The sequence below is a fragment of the Anolis sagrei genome, chromosome 8 (assembly GCF_037176765.1).
Source record: "Anolis sagrei isolate rAnoSag1 chromosome 8, rAnoSag1.mat, whole genome shotgun sequence".
NCBI lineage: Eukaryota > Metazoa > Chordata > Lepidosauria > Squamata > Dactyloidae > Anolis > Anolis sagrei.
In genome coordinates, this window is record NC_090028.1 from 31,463,631 (window position 1) to 31,481,326 (window position 17,696).

A 17,696-nucleotide genomic window follows, 5' to 3' on the forward strand; every position below is an offset into this window, starting at 1 on the left:
CACCAACTACAACTCCCAAATGTCAAGGGCTATTTTCCCCAAACTCCACCAATGCCCACAATTGCCCATATTGAGTATTTGTGCCATGTTTGGTCCAGTTCCATCATTGTCGTAGGTTTTTTGGGCCGTATGTTCTATAAGCATTCCAGGCAGTAACAAGCCACACCTAAAACCTGTCAGGCCATCAAATGCTAATCAAGGTGGCCAATTGAAACATTCAACACCCAGCTCCAACAGACAAGGGTTTTTTCTCCCACCTTGTACCTTCCACAGATAGATAAACCCAATGTTCCTAGTTTCCAACTGAAGATGCTTGCCACAGATGCAGATGAAACGTCAGGAGAAAATGCTTCTAGAACATGGCCATACAGCCCAAAAAACCTACAACAACTTAGTGATTCTGGCCATGGAAGCCTTCGACAACACAGTTCCATCATTGTTTGACTCAGCAGTGCTCTCTGGATATAGGTGAACTACAACTCCAAAATTCAAGGTTAATGCCCAATTCCATCATTAGTGGAGTTCAGAATGCTCTTTGATTCTAGATGAACTATTAATCTCTGCAATTACAACTCCCAAATGACAAGGTTTATTTTTCCCCAAACTCTGCCACTGTTTACACTTGGGCAAATTGAATAATCGTGCCAAGTTTGGTCCAGATCCAGCATTGTTTGAGTCCACAGTGCTCTCTGGATATAGGTGAACTACAACTCCAAGACTCAAGGCCATTGCCCACTAAACCCTTCCAGTATTTTCTGTTGGTCATGGGAAGTCTGTGTGCCAAGTTTGGTTCGATTCCATTGTTGGTGGAATTGAAAAGACCCGGTAGCGCAGTGCCGGCAGAACCGAAGACCGGCAGGTCGCAGGTTCGAATCCGGGGAGAGGCAGATGAGCTCCCTCTATCAGCTCCAGCTCCTCATGCGGGGACATGAGAGAAACCTCCCACAAGGATGATTTTAAAAAACATCAAATCATCCAGATGTCCCCTGGGCAACGTCCTTGCAGACAGCCAATTCTCTCACACCAGAAGCGACTTGCAGTTTCTCAAGTCGCTCCTGACACAACCGGGGGGAAAAAACTGGTGGAGTTCAGAATGCTCTTTGATTATAGATGAACTATAAATCCCAACAGCAACTCCCAAGTGGCAAAATCAAACATCCCCCCCGCCCCCAACCCCACCAGTATTCAAATTTGGGCATATTGGGTATTTGTGCCAAATTTGGTCCAGTGAATGAAAATACATCCAGCATATCAGATATTGACATTACCATTCGTAGCAGTAGCAAAATTACAGTTATGAATTAGCAACAAAAATATGTTTATGATTGGGTTTCACCACAACATGAGGAATTGTATTAAAGGGTTGTGGCATTAAGTAGGTTGAGAAATACTGCCCTAATGACTTCTTGAGTTGTGTGGGTTCACACTGTTGAAACTGAAAATGTCTTGTTGAAACTTCCAAGAACTATCTTTGAAGCATTCACTCCAAAAAGCCAAAACCTTACAAAGGTTACTCTTCTATCCATCCATCTTTCACACACAAAGAAAACTCTGTCTTTCAAGGAAAAGGTCTCCAAAAGAAGAAATCCGCCGCTTCTTCTCCTTCTCTTAAGCCTAGAAGTTGCAATATTTCTTCTTTCAATTACTACTGGGACTTCTTTTCCAAGTTTCTCCTGGACGGTGGAGCTTCATCAGATCATAAAGGTAAGCGGATGAGCAACGGAGAGGTTAAAATGTCCTATCAAGCCATAAGAGACACTTTCACATTTTCTGTTTCATGCAAAGGTCTTGCTTTTATGATACTTTAAAGACATGTTTTATAGCAAAGGTCCTTGCGCTGTGAGAGGAAATATAAGGAACAATTTCCTCACCATTAATCATTTTTTTAAAATCCTCATACTTCCCCTATCTATAGTAATTTCACTTTTTTTGTGTGTGTATGTCAGGAGCAACTTGAGAAACTGCAAGTCGCTTCTGGTGTGAGAGAATTGCCCATCTGCAAGGATGTTGCCCAGGGGACAACCAGATGTGTTACCAGTTTGTAGACTTCTCTCATGTCCCCGAATGGGAAGCTGGAGCTGACAGATGGGAGCTCACCCCATTCCCCAGATTCGAACCACTGATCTTTTGGTCAGCAGTCCTGTTGGCACAAGGGTTTAATCCAGGGGTCTTCGAACTAAGGCCTGGGGGCAGGATACGGCCCTCCAAGATCATTTACCTGGTCCTTGCTCAGGGTCAACCTAAGTCTGAAGCGACTTGAAAGCACACAACAACAACAACAACAACACTATTTCATTAGCCAAAAGCAGACACACCCTTCCCATTTAAATACTAATAAGCTTATATTTGTTAAAATCGATCTTCATTTTAATTATTGTATTGTTTTTAAGTGATTTTATTTGCATTACAAATATGTACAATGTGCATAGGAATTCATTCATGGTTTTTTTTATTATTATAATCCGGCCCTCCAACTGTTTGAGGGACTGTGACCTGGCTCTCTGTTTAAAAAGTTTGAAGACCCCTGGTTTAATCCATTTCACCACTGACAGCCATTCAAATGTGCGCTTTTTCGCTTGTGTATTGCATGCGAACTGCTTAAATCAAGAAATAGTTTTCTAAGATCTACAGAGACACTCGCTGGAACACCTCAGCAAGCAAGAGTCCAAAAGTGGCAGGCTAAAACCCGGAACCTCAATCAATAGCTGATACCAAATGAGAGACTCCCTCCTGGGCACACAGAAGACAAGGTGACCTGGAAGGCGCTGAATAGACTGCGCTCTGGCATCACGAGATGCAGAGCCAACCTTAAGAAACGGGGCCACAAAGTGAAGTCCACAACATGCGAGTGTGGAGAAGAGAAAGCTACAGGCCACCTACTACAATGCAACCTGCGCCCCGCCACATGCACAATGGAGGACCTTCTCACAGTGACACCAAAGGCACTCCAAGTGGACATCTTCTAGTCAAAGGACATTTAGCATCATGACAAGTTCTTTTAACTTTGTGTTTTTTAATGCATTTTAACTGTACCCGCAACTCGCTTCTAACACGATAAATAAATAAAATGCCTTTGTATTTTTATGTTATTTTATATTGTATTGGCATATGTTTGGGTCCAGATGCCAAAGGCAGCCGGGTTGACGAGCACAGTTTTATTGAGTCTTAGTTGTTGTTTTATATGCTTATCTGTTTTATTTTATTGTATTTTACAGTGTTTTATTTTATGTTCTGTTTTTAGGCACCTGGTGCTGTGTGTAAGCTGCCCCAAGTCCCTTTGGGTGTTGGCGGGACACAATAATAAATTTGTTGTTGTTGTTGTTAGAAACACAACAAGATGAGTTCACAGCAGACACTCTGCTGGCTGTTGTATGGGATCACACGTCAGACACTTCCTAAGTGTCTAGGACTGTGTGATGTATCAGCAAATAATGCGTGCAGATCCCAGTAATGAGGCCTTTTGCAGCTGGCAGATGTTAATTTTGTCAGCGCCGATTGTGTTTAAGTGCAGGCCAAGGTCTTTAGGCACTGCACCCAAGATGCCGATCACCACTGGGACCACCTCGATTGGCTTGTGCCACAGTCTTTGCAGTTTGACTTATTATTTTTATTTGCAGTTTGAATTATTATTGTTATTATTATTATTATTATTGTTATTATTATTATTAGAAACACAACAAGATGAGTCCACAGCACACTCTCTGCTGGATGTTGAATTGGATCACACGTTAGACACTTCCCAAGTGTCTAGGACTGTGTGATGTATTGGTGAATAATACATGCAGATCCCAGTAAGGTGGCCTTTTGCAGCTGGCAGATGGTAATTTTGTCAGCGCCAATTGTTTTTAAGTGCAGGCCAAGGTCTTTAGGCACTGCACCCAGTGTGCCGATCACCACTGGGACCACCTTGACTGGTTTGTGCCAGAGTCTTTGCAGTTCGATTTTTAAATCCTCATATCGTGTCAGCTTTTCCAGTTGTTTCTCTGCAATCCTGCTGTCCCCTGGGACAGCAGGATTATATTATTATTATTATTATTATTATTATTATTATTATTATTATTATTATTTGAAACACAACAAGATGAGTCCACAGCAAACAAGATCATTCTGCTGTCTATTGTATTGGATCCCATATCGGACACTTCCCAAGTGTGTAGGATTGTGTGATGTTTCAGTGAATACATTATTATTATTATTATTATTATTATTATTATTGATACATAACAAGATTAGTATACAGCAAACAATATCACTCTGCTGGCTTTTGTATTTGATCACATGTCAGACACTTCCCAAGTGTTTAGGATTGTGTGATGTATCGGCGAATAATGCATGCAGATTCAAGCAGGGTGGCCTTTTGCAGCTGACAGATTGTCATTTTGTCAGCGCCGATTGTGTTTAAGTGCAGGCCAAGGTCTTTAGGCACTGCACCCAGTGTGCCAATCACCACTTGGACCACCTTGACTGGCTTGTGCCAGAGTCTTTGCAGTTCAATTTTAAATCCTCAATTCGTGTCAGCTTTTTCGGTTGTTTCTCTGCAATCCTGCTGTCCCCGGGACAGCAGGATTATATTATTATTATTATTATTATTATTATTATTATTATTATTATTATTTGAAACACAACAAGATGAGTCCACAGCAAACAAGATCATTCTGCTGGCTGTTGTACTGGATCAGATGTGGGACACTTCCCAAGTGTCTAGGACTGTGTGATGTCTCAGTGAATACATTATTATTGTTGTTGTTGTTGATACGTAACAAGAATAGTACACAGCAAACAATATCACTCTGCTGGCTGTTGTATTTGATCCCACGTCGGACACTTCCCAAGTGTCTAGGACTGTGTGATGTATCAGTGAATAATGTGTGCAGACATAAACAGGGTGGCCTTTGCAGCTGACAGATGGTCATTTTGTCAGCGCTGATTGTTTTTAAGTGCAGGCCAAGGTCTTTAAACACTGCACCCAGTATGCCAATCACCACTGGGATCACCTTGTGCCAGAGTTTTTGCAATTCGATCTTTAAATCCTCATATCCTGTCAGCTTGTGCAGTTGCTTCTTTATATTATTATTATTATTATTATTATTATTATTATTATTACAGCTAATCCAGGGCTAAACTCCAACGTTCACCTGGTCACGCCCAGCACTTTTTAATTTTAATTATTACATTTGGCCCTCCCATTTATTTTAATTGCGTAATTGTGTGTTGTTAATGTTATTGCTTTGTTTTTGAGTTATTTTGTTGCTGTTGTTATTGTTTTTACTATTGTATTTGGGCTCGGCACCGAGTCCTTCGGAAGATGGTAGCGGGGTACAAATAAAGGTTTATTATTATTATGACGCAAGACAATTATATTCCCATCAAAGTGTCAGCTTGTGCAGTTGCTTCTCTTTACTATTATTATTATTATTATTGTGATGATGCAAGACAATTATATTCCCATCAAAGGTGAATAAGATCAGGACCAATGAAAGTTTCTGGGATGTTTATTAAGGAAACTTTTACCACTGGAAATAATGTCAAGGTTATGAAGTTTTCACGTGAACATGCAAAAAAGATGGACGACATGTTTTACAGACTGTTCTCATTGGAATAAGTAGGAGAAAAGAAGTCTATGGCCAACTCTCTCTACTTTGGAAAATACATTGTGTAGCTGGAAAGAGATGGAAAGAGTCTTTTGCAAAATGTTTTTGTATTACTATGGTTTCGACACACTGAGCCCAGTGATCTCCAAATATACAGTAGAAGGGCTGGCTTTCCAGTCTTATTAAATTTACAGAAAGATGTATTTCAGTAATTAAAAACATGCTCCAAATCCTCAACATCTCACAAATTTTATTTATAGAAAATATTTATATATCCTTTTTCTTTTTCAAGCAAAATATCCAAGGCGGGCTGTATCCTGTGGCCTCAATGACAAAATCCCATTATATGCAATGGGCTTACTCTCCTTTATAGTTATTGAGAATTTCAGCCCAATATCAAATCAAGATATACAGAACAATATAGGAATAAACCTTCTATAGAGTTATTGAGGACTTATTACCGGTAAAGGTTTCCCCTCAAAATGAAGTCTAATTTTGTCTGACTCTGGGGGATGGTGCTCATCTGCATTTCTAAGCCGAAGAGCCGGCATTGTCCATAGACACCTCCAGGGTCATGTGGCCAGCATGACTAAATGGAGCACTGTTACCTTCCCACAAAAGCAGGACCTATTGATCTATTCCAGAGTTTCTCAACATGTGGGTCAGGACCCCGTGGGGGGGGGGGTGAGGGGGATGTCAGAGGGGTCACCAAAGACCATCAGAAAACACAGTATTTTCTGTTAGTCATGGGGGTTGTGTGGGAATTTTGGCTCAATTCTATCGTTGGTGGGGTTCAGAATGCTCTTTGATTGGAAGTGAACTATAAATCCCAGCAACTATAACTCCCAAATGTCAAGGTCTATTTCCCCCAAACTCCACCTGTGTTCACATTTTGGGTCTATTTAGTATTCCTTCCAAGTTCGGTCCAGATCCATCATTGTTTGAATCCACAGTGCTCTCTGGGTGTGCATGAACTACAACTCCAAAACTCAAAGACAATGCCCACCAAACCCTTCCAGTATTTTCTGCTGGTCATGGGAGTTCTGTGTGCCAAGTTCACTTGTTGAGTTCAGAATGCTCTTTGATTGCAGGTGAACTATAAATCCCAGGAACTACAACTCTCAAATGACAAAAGCAATCCCACCTAACCCCACCAGTATTCAAATTTGGCCATATTGGGTATTTGTGTCAAATTCCACCAAGCGAATCAAAATACATTCTGTATATCAGATATTTACAATATGATTAATAACAGTAGTTATGAAGTAGCAATGATAATAATGTTATGATTCGGGGTCACCACAACATGAGGAACTGTACTAAGGGGGTCACAGCATTAGAAAGATTGACAACTACTGATCTACTCACATTTGCATGTTTTCGAACGGCTAGGTTGACAGAAGCTGGGGCTAACAGCGGGAACTCACCCTGCTCCCCACATTCAAACCAAATCTTTCAGTCAACAAGTTCATCAGCTCAGCGGTTTAACCCGCTGCACCACTGGAGGCTCCTCTTTCAGACTTACTCCCAGTTAAATGTATATACGATCAAACTCTAAAGCGACAATCCAATATATTTCTAGTTATGGATTGGTTTCACTAAAATCTTTGAAGCTTCATTCCAACTAGACATGAATTGATCATATTATAAAGTATGCAGAGTCGTGTAAACTGGTTTGCCGTATTCTTTCAGGATTTTTACCAGCAGACAGTGCCACAACATGCATTACTTAAACCTTACCATCCCTCTAAAATGGGCGCGTATTGTCATCCCACACAGGCCATTAGATGCTTCACACTTCAGTATCCAAATCACCGGCAGGCATCTGGCTGCATTACATGTTCAGCTAAAGATTACACACTTTTGAGGCTGCCCTGAAAACAGCAGCTTTCCTCGTGGCTGGATTACAGCTAATCCAGGGCTAAACTCCAATGTTATGAGATGTTGCAAGGAAGAACACAGCAAAGCAGTCCGCCAGGCGTTGTCCCATCGCAACAACAAGTGTGGGTCAGCAGGATACCGCAGTGACCTAAATGCCACCAATGAGTGCAAGAATCTGGATAACCCACAAACTATATGGCCACACCCTTACGCTTCGATAACACAGACAGGAATTGAACTATGATAAGTTAGTAATGCAGGGCATCATGTATCATTGTGCTGACTCTTAATCTAAACCAAAGAACTGACTGATTGATTGATTGATTGACGACTTGACTGTGCTCTCGTGATGCCTTTTATTATATCAGTTGCTAATAGGAACAGTCAAGGCCCGTTGTTAAATAATGCCACGTTCCTTCCATCACTGTTATTTGTGATGGACATCTTGTATTGTCGAAGGCTTTCCTGGCCAGAATCAATGGGTTGTTGTAGGTTTTTTCGGGCTATATGGCCATGTTCTAGAGGCATTCTCTCCTGACGTTTCGCCTGCATCTATGGCAAGCATCCTCAGAGATAGTGAATCATCTTCTTGATTTACTAGGATTGCTTCTTATGGAGCAGGTCTCTCTAAACTAGCGTTTCTCAACTTGGGGGTTGGGACCCCTGGGAGGGTCACAAGGTGGGTGTCAGAGGGGTCACCAAAAACCACCAGAAAACACAGTATTTTCTGTTGGTCATGGTGTTCTATGTGGGAAGTTTGGCCCAATTCTATCGTTAGTTCAGAATGCTCCTTGATTGTAGGTGAACTATAAATCCCAACAATTACGACTTCCAAATGACAAAATCAATCCCCACCCCCCAGCCCCACCAGTATTCAAATTTGGGCATATTGGGTATAAATTTCAGCAACTACAATTCCCAAATATCAATGGCTTTTGTAGTAATGTTGATGTTTTTGATTAGATGTTTTTTGATAATGATGTGTTGTGGATTATTTTACACTATGTTTGTATTTTGCACTTGTTTTTCTATGTTGTACACCACAGTGAGTCGCCCCTGGGCTGAGAATTGGTGTATATAAGCGAAGTAAATAAATAAATAAATAAATGTCTATTTTCCCCAAACTCCACCAATGTTGACATTTGGGCATATTGAGTATCCGTGCCAAGTTTGGTCCAGATCCATCATTGTTTGTGTCCACAGTGCTCTCTGGATGTAGGTGAACTACAACTCCAAAACTCAAGGTCAATGCCCACCAAACCCTTCCAGTATTTTCTGTTGGTCATGGGAGTTCTACGTGCCAAGTTTGGTTCAATTAATAATAATAATAATAATAATAATAATAATAATAATAATAATGACTTTATTTTTATACCCCACCAACCTTCTCCCCAAGGGGACTCAGGGCAGTTTACGAAGGACTAGTCCAAAGATTACAATAAAACACAACAGATTAAACATAAAATATGAAAATATAAGAACAGTCACAACTGTAAACAAACATCAGGCAATATGGCTGAGATAAAGAACATAGCTAAGGTACGGGCTTACTGAGTACAATACATTCTGAAGAGAGCGCATGGAAAGTGCAATAATCCAGTAAGCAGGGCTAGAAATAATGTCATCAAAGGTGTTGAGGTAGACATCATTGGTGGAGTTCAGAATGCTCTTTGATTGTAGGTGAACTCTAAATCCCAGCAACTACAACTCCCAAATGACAAAATCAATCCCCTCCCAAACCCAACAGTATTTAAATTTGGGCATATTGGGTATTTGTGCGAAATTTGATCCAGTGAATGAAAATATATCCTGCATATCAGATATTTACATGATTATTCATAACAGTAGCAAAATTACAGTTACGAAGTAGCGACGAAAATAATGTTATGTTTGGAGTTCACCGCAACATGAGGAACCGCATTAGGAAAATTGAGAAACACTACTTTGAACAGTAGGACTTCCTTCCAAGGAAATACAGTAGAGCATCACTTATCCAGAATAAATACGCCGGCAGAACGTTGGATAAGTGAAAATGTTTGATAATAAGGAGGAATTAAAGAGAAGCCTATTAAACATCAAATTATGTTATGATTTTACAAATTATGCACCAAAACATCATGTTCTATAACAGAAAATGGCAGAAAAAGCAGTTCAATACATGGTAATGTTATGTAGTAATTATTGTATTTACAAATTCAGCACCAAAACATCACAATGTATTGAAACAGCAGTGGATCTGGGAGGCAGACTGCGTTGGATAATACAGAATATTGGATGAGCAAAGGTTGGATAAGCGGGACTCTACTGTAAACCAGGACTGGACTGGAAGTCATGCAATGCTGCAACCCCAATATTCATTCCTATGTATGCAAGATTAGTAGCTGGACATTAGAAATGGTATACTATGTATTTTATGTATATTGTTTAAACCCAAAATATGCACCGGTATGTAACAAGAAACGAGACCACAGGCAATTAAACTCCCTTCCCTTAATTGCAATTAGGCTGAGAACGATATCAACTTTCCAAACCAACAAACAGAATAGCCTATCCATATGATGCTGAACCATCCAAGCATCTTTGACAGAGAGGAAAGGAAAAGGGGAGCGGAGCAATGTGTCATTAACACAAATTCCCAAACCACTCGTGCATACATCTGTCCTGCTATTTGCGTGTAGACACAGACCCACACTTTCATTTGCTTTCCCTCATTCACCCACTCCGGTTACAAAAAAAACTATAACCACATTCCTCTGCCTTTCAGTCTGCATTTAGAAAGAGGGGCTGCAAAGGAAAAGTGGCACAGTCCAGCAGCCATTACAGAAACAGAGCCGCAAATGCCGTACTCCTGAGTGCAAGGCTACCTTTCTCCAAATGAGCAAGGAAGGAGAGGCCAGGACACTACGGCTACGTGGGAGCTGCAACAGACCGCACAAATCTGCAGCATTGCAAGAGAAATAACAACACCGTCCCCCTCCCTTGGCACGGTGCTTATTATCATCATACCAAGTGGTCAGAGAGAGAAAGGGAAAAAGATTCTGCTCTCACATTGCCAAGGGTTTGCAAGCCCTTAAAATGGATGATGGAGGGGGAGACAGTGTGAGTACCTTTGCTACCACAAGGAGCAAAAGCCTTGGACTCACCGTAAAATACAAACTCTGATTCAGTCTCACTTTGGGGAAACCTTTCCCCAAAAAACTCCCTTTTCCGCCTGGAAAGCATTGAGTAACTCAAAGTTTTGCAGCAATTCTTCCCAATTGTATGGAAGCACAAAGATGGAAAACAAGGTGGGAAAGAGAAGAGAGGTTTATGGAAGCGAGACCAAGAGTTGGTTCGAGTCATGTCCCCATCACAAAGACTCATTAACCTGGAATAAAATCCGGGAAGAAGAGCGGAACAGTTATTTTACTCTCCTGCCCACACGAAATCATTTAGCGTTCGCTGCCAACAAAATGTCACAAGGCAACCCTAGGGGGTAATGAAGCAAGGTCTGCTTTGCCTTGGTCCGTGGCTTATTATAAGGCCGTTTTTGTTGAAGGAGGATGTCACTTGAGGGGTTTGGAGGGGAGGCCCGCCTGGAAATTCCAGGGAGGAGAAACAGTTTCAAGGTACGGGTTGGGAAAGTGGAAGGCTTAACTCCCTATACCTAGAAGAAGCTGATTTATGAAAAGTCCCCTTGCTCATCTCCAAAAGAGTTGCCTTGCTGTCTCCAAAGTCCATCAATGCATTAGGAGGAAAGAAAAGGCAAAGGTGAGGGATAAACTGGGAAGATCTGGCCTCCTGATCACAGAATGACAAGCGGAAATGTTGAAATACATAAAATAATCTTTGTAAAGAAAAATAATACTCAAGGTGCATAAAGTATATAATATTCAGTACATAGTTCAGTATATTCACTTTATGAATGTTGAGAATTATTTTTCTTTACATAGATTATTATGTGTATTTTGACATCCAACAAGTATTCTGGGATAGTGTTTAGAAGCTGTAATGTTGCACAAAATAGCAAAGGAAATAATAATACTTTGCAGTTATTGTACCTTGGCATTGCATCCCACCAAAGCTTGCAAAGCTCTTGTTCTCACAACTCCAGAGTAAAATTGTTTGTGTGTGTGTGTTTTATTTAATTTAATATTGTGTTCACTTTTATGTTTGTTTTTAGGCACTTTGTGCCATCTGTAAGCCATTCCAAGTCCTTTCGGAGAGATGGTGGTGGAACCTACTAAACCACTGTCAAGACCCTACACTTGGAAGACCATCATACTCAGACAACGAGGGATCGCCTAAGTAATTATTATTATTATTATTATTATTATTATTATTATTATTATTTTACTGACACAAAAGCACAGTATGTCACAGCAAACGAGATCTCTATGCTGGATTTCGTATCACAAAATCACAAGTCGAACACTTCCCAAGCGTCTAGGACTGTGTGATGTATTTTCGAATGATGCGTGCTTATTATTATTATTATTATTATTATTAAGTTTCCACTAGAAATATCCACACAGCCTGGTTGAAAACGTATTCAGGGGTTAGAGAAACATAGAACTGTGCCTCAAAACTATAACACCATGGAGACACTGTTGGGTAGGTCCTACTGACATCTCAGTGAAGGAAGTCAATGTTTATGTCTTTTGGTGCTTTGCTTCTGCATACGTTTATGTAATGCAATCTGAACACAATGAGTTCCCAACAGAAACATAGAAATTTACTCTGGAGACATATCTTTTCTAAAGGTATCCTCCAACGCCTTGGATCTGCATCTACACACGCTCACAAGGGAAATATCAGAAGGCATTTTTGATAGCTCTCCAGTAAGTGATTTATGGATCCCTACTCAAAAAACAAGTGATCACAGGCCCAAACCAGGCTTGGTCCTTTCTTTAAAGCCTTATGAAGGTCTAGAGGACTGTTACGAAGAAAGAGATGCATGGTTGGTAATCTCCTTGGAAGTCACGCTGATGTCTGCAAGTCTAATCAGAAAGTCCATGGGAAAGAGATCAGGCCCTTGATCAGTTGACAGAAGAGGTCCTGAAAATTGTATAACCATTTGGAGCAAAGCCAGTATGCAGCCTGAAACCCTATTTGGGTAAAATACCCTAAAGTTTATGTTGATTGAAATCTTTTATGAAAGAGTAAAATACCCTAAAGGCACCACATCCCACCTGAGCTTGGAAGCTAAATAAGGCCAGCCCAGATTAGAGCTCTGATGGGAAACCACTAATGAATAACAGTTGCTGTAGGCTATATTCTAGAGCAGTGGTTCCCAACCTTTTTTAGACCAGGGACCACTCTCCAAGATTAGTACCAAAAGGGTTACGAATCAGTTTTTGGTCAACTTTAGATTCTGTTTGGTTATTTGGAGTGCTGATTCAGAAAATTGCATTGGCTAGACTACATCACCTCTAGCTTCTGATACAGAACATATGCCATCCAGTAGTCACCATATGTTCACCTACAGGAAACCATATTTAGTAAGTCTCTGCACTATAAGAGGATTTAGCGAGACCAGTTGCTGTCCTTGCAACGGTGCAGTAACAGTGAGGTTGTGGACTATATTTTAGTTCTTGCGGACCACTGGTGGTCCACAGACCACAGGTTGGGAACCACTGTTTTAGAGGAAGGAACTGCCCAAACCATTTTGAGTATTCCTTGCCTACAAAAAATCCTACAAAATTCGTGGAGTCAAAGTAAGTTAACAGGCATACACACGCACAAAATCCTAATATACTTACAGCTATGTGTAAGTTACACACCCTCCATTTTCCTCCCTTCGCCGTGGTCTCCATGTGGCCCTCGGCAACATAAGATACTGCCCTTTCATGTCTTATAAGTGAAACACAATATTCGCTATCACCATCATTTTCTTCATTAAGCACTTAGTGGCCAATGGGAAATTGTGTGTGTGTTTACCTTTAAGGTGCCTATCAAATTATGGCAACCAAATTAATATCATAGGATTTTCTTAGACAGAGGTGGTTCGATAAGGTTCTGAGTATCCTTATGGAGAGAAAAAGCAGGATATTACTACTACTACTACTACTCATAAGAGTAAGAGTAAGAGGAGGAGGAGGAGGAAGGAGGAGGAATAATAATAATAATAATAATAATAATAAGGAGCTGTGGTGACTCAATGGGTTAAATCCTTCTGCTGGCTGAACTGCTGACCTGAAGACCTGAAGGTCGGTGGTTCGAATCCACAAGATGGGGTGAGCTCCCATCTGTTAGCCCCAGCTTCCCATGTGGGGACATGAGTGAAGTCTCCCACAGGATGGAAACACATCAAGGCGTCCTCTGGGCAACGTCCTTGCAGATAGCCAATTCTCTCAAACCAGAAGCAATTTGCATTATACTCCCAAGCCACTTTTGACATGATAATAATAATAATAAATAAATAAATAAGGAGCCACGGTGGTGCAATGGGTTAAATTCACTGCACTACCAGGGCTCCCTAATAATAATAATAATAATAATAATAATAATAATAATAATAATAGTAATAAATACATCACACAGTCCTCAACGCTTGGGAAGTGTTCGACTTGTGATTTTGTGATATGAAATCCAGCGTATAGATCTCATTTGCTTTTTGTGTCAGTAAAATAATAATAATAATAGTAATAATAATAATAATTTAAAAATGGTCGTGGTGGTGCAATGGGTTAAATCCACTGCACCACCAGGGCTTCATAATAATAATAATAATAATAATAATAATAATAATAATAATAATAATAGAAAATACATCACAGTCCTCAATGCTTGGGAAGTGTTCGACTTGTGATTTTGTGATACGAAATCCAGCATATAGATCTCGTTTGCTGTGACATATTGTGTTTTTGTATCAGTAAAATAATAATAATAATAATTTTGCTACTTCCTTCCGAAATACAGTCCTACAGGACCTTGTATTCGTTGGCGCTCTTCCATTCAAGTCCTAACCTAAGCTGACCCTCCTTAAGCTTCCAAGATCTGGTGCCTTGGTGGTGTTTACTCTTCCAAAACGGATGTAAACCTACAATAATCTGCTCAAATGCATCATACGATGCTCAAGTCTCAGTACTCTCAGACCAGAAACAAATTGTTTGAAGGAATTTGAAGCTGTCTCGTGAGTAGGAAAAGCTTGTAAATGGGAAACAGCACTGAGTGACAGTCGTTCTCCTACCTGGGACCAAAAGGGACTGAAAACTTGGAATTTTTTGAAGGCAAAGCTTGTCCTCTTCCCATGAACCATGTCTACCAGATGCTATACTCATACAGAGAGGAGGGCCTTTCCCATGCTTTCTTACCTCTTAATATATATTCCAGTGCTTGCAGATCTAGGAACCAGCGAAATAGAGTTATATACTTCCAAAAAAAAAGTGCACAACACCCCAGTTTATTAATTCTGGAATATGTTTGGCATTTTTTCCCCTCCAAAGCTGAACAAAATGAGAGATTCCATTAGCAATATTGCAAAGATGACAAGGGCAACTTGGAGCGAGTGCTCAAAAACTGCGAGCAGTGCGAGGACCACAATGTGAGATGGCATTTGAATCAAAATCACGATGATAACATGTATTCTTCCCTATCAGTCCACTTCCTGGACATCCCAATAATCCTCCTGGATACTATTCTCTGTTGAAAGGTGGGTACCGTTTTTTGGAGAGGACGCTGTATCTCTTTTCTCACAACTCAAGACAAACCATGACTGTATTTTTCATTCCCTGATCCTTCCATTAATTCTCACAGTCATTACTCACTATCAAAAAGGTGTATACATTTTGGGAGGGAACACTATTATCTTGTAGTGCATCTCCACACCAACCATGTGCTTAATCTTCAATAGCAATGGGCTTATTTCGCCTTCTGATAATCCTCTGTTCAAAAATTGTACATAGGTGGGATAGCAAATCAAGATCATCCGTGCATCCATTCTGCAACATCAATGCATTTCCTTAGCTTGCCAATCAATCACCTTAACTGTATGAAAGTGTATACATTTCAGAGGAGAGGGCACACTGTATGTGTGTGTATATATATATATATATATACACACACACACACATACGTGTATATATATATTGCAAGCCAAGACCAACCGGGCAAGGAAAGGAGAAAGGAACAAGGAGAAGAGAGATGAAGAGAGAAATCCAGATCTTGAGAAAGGAGAAGGCCGGAGAGAAGGAGGGAGGGAGAAAGGAAGGAAAGAAGGAAGGAATGAACAAAGGAAGGAAGAGGAGGAGGAAGGAAAGAGAGATGGAAGGAAGGAAGGGTGTAAAAAAGGAAGAAGGGAAGGAGGAATAGAAGGATAGAATAAAAGAAGGAAAGAAAGTTGAAAAAAGGAAGGAAGGAAGGAAGGAAGGAAGGAAGGAAGAAGAGGAGGGAGGGAGGAAGGGTGTAAAGAAGGAAGGAAGATGGGAAGGCAGGAAGAAGGGAAGGAGGAATAGAAGGATAGAATGAAAGAAGAAAAGACAGTTGAAAAAAGGAAGGAAGGACAGAAGGAAGAAAGGAAGGGGAGAAAGAAAAGGAGAGAAGGAAAGAAGGAAAGAAAAAAGAAGGATGGAAAGAAAGAAGGAAGAAGGGAAGGATAAAAGGAAGTAAAGAATGAATGAAAGAAGGATGGGAGGAAGGAAAGAAGGATAGGATAACAAGGAAGGAAGGATAAAAGAAAGTAAATGAATGAAAGAAGAATGGAAGAAATGATGGAAGGAAGAATAGAAAGAAGGAAGGAAAGAAGGATAGAAGGAAGGGTGGAAGGAAGGAAAGAAAGAAAATAGGAAGGAAGGAAGGAAGGAAGGAAGGAAGGAAGGAAGGAAGAAGGGAAGGAATGAGAGAAGGAAAGAAAGAAAGATGGAAGGAAGAATGGAAAGAAGAACAGAAGGAAGAAGGAAAAAAAGACGGATAGAAGGAAGGAAGAAGGAAAGATGGAAGAACGGAAAGGACAGAAAGAAGGAGAGAAGGAAAGAAAGAAGGATAGAAGGAAGAGTGGAAGAAATAAAGAAGAGAAGGAAGGAAAGGAAGGAAGAAGGGATGGAAGAATAGAACTATTGGGAGAAGGAAGGAAGGAAGGAAGGAAGGAAGGAGAGAAGGAAAGATAGATGGATGGATGGGAGGGTGGATGGATGGAAGAAAGAAGGAAAGGAAGGAGAGAAGGAAAGAAAGATCGAAGTCGGGAAGGAGAGAAAGAGGGATGGAGAGGCGGTTAGGCAAACTCGCAATCCCCGCCAAGCTTGGCCCCGGCCCTGATTGGTCACGCGCGGAAAAGAGAGAGAGAAACAGAGAGAGGAGGAAGGAAGAGAGAGAGAGAGAGGAGGAGGAGGAGGTGGAGAGTCGCGTTGGCTTACCTTTCACCGAGCGCGGCTTGGCTTGCTTCCTTCTGGACATCTCCAGCTCCGTCCCTGGCCTCTCTTCTTTTCTTTTTTCCCCCCTCCTTCCTCCTCCTCCTCTCCTTCCTTTCTTCCTCCCCCTCTTCCTCTTCCTCCTCCTCCTCCTTCTCCCACTTGGAAACTTTCTCTGCAAGAGCGGCGAGATCGATTCTTTTGATTTCTGCCCACTTTGCCTGTTGCAATGCGGCAACTTCCGAGTCCCCTTCTTTTCCTTTCTCTCTCTCTCTCTCTCTTTCCCTCCTTCGTGGAGTAGAAAGAGGGAAAAAAACAGGGACCCTGGGGACCTCCTCCTCGACCTCGCCTCTCACCAACACAACAAGAGGTCGAAGAGAAGGAGGAGAGGCGAGTCCTTGTCCCTGCCTCTCCCCCCAAACCAGAGCCCTGCTTTTGGCTTGGCTTCCCGGGGAAAAGTTTCTCTTCTGGGGGTCTCTGGGTTGGCAAGACCCTCCCCAAAGCCTTTTCTGGGGGGGAGGGGGGGAGGTTCCCTTCCTAAAGAAGCCCTCGCCTTGTCCAAAAAGAGGACCACTCTTTGGGAAAGGATGCGCGCTTCCAGGGAAGGAAGAACGGGCTGCTTGGCTGCTTCTCCTCGGCCCGCTTTCCTTGCTCTCCTCTCCTTCTTCTCCTCCTTCCTTCCACCAAGAAGGAGGCTTGGGGTCCTTCCTTTCCTTGGCTAGCCGCCTCCTCCATGGGTCAGGCGAGGGGCGCCTTCATGGCTTCTTCTTCTTCCTCCTTCCTCCTCCTCCTTCTTCTCCTTCTCCTTCTCCTCCTCCGCCTGGGCTCTGCCTTCTCTTCCTCCCTCGCCAGCCTCCTTCTCTCGCCTTTGTCCTGGTTCTTTTTCCTCCTCCTCCTC

General features: G+C 41.5%; 1 protein-coding gene across 2 annotated transcripts in view; it reads right to left on the minus strand.

Moving 5' to 3' along the window:
- Positions 1-17,696, minus strand: part of ZNF423 (zinc finger protein 423) — a 484,624-nt gene that overhangs the window by 466,695 nt on the left and 233 nt on the right. For both annotated transcript variants that reach the window (XM_060787886.2, XM_060787887.2), the window contains exon 1: positions 16,805-17,696. This exon is cut by the window's right edge. In XM_060787886.2, the coding sequence (XP_060643869.2) occupies positions 16,805-16,844 (40 nt within the window). In that variant the 5' untranslated portion in view covers positions 16,845-17,696. The remainder of the gene's footprint in view (positions 1-16,804) is intronic.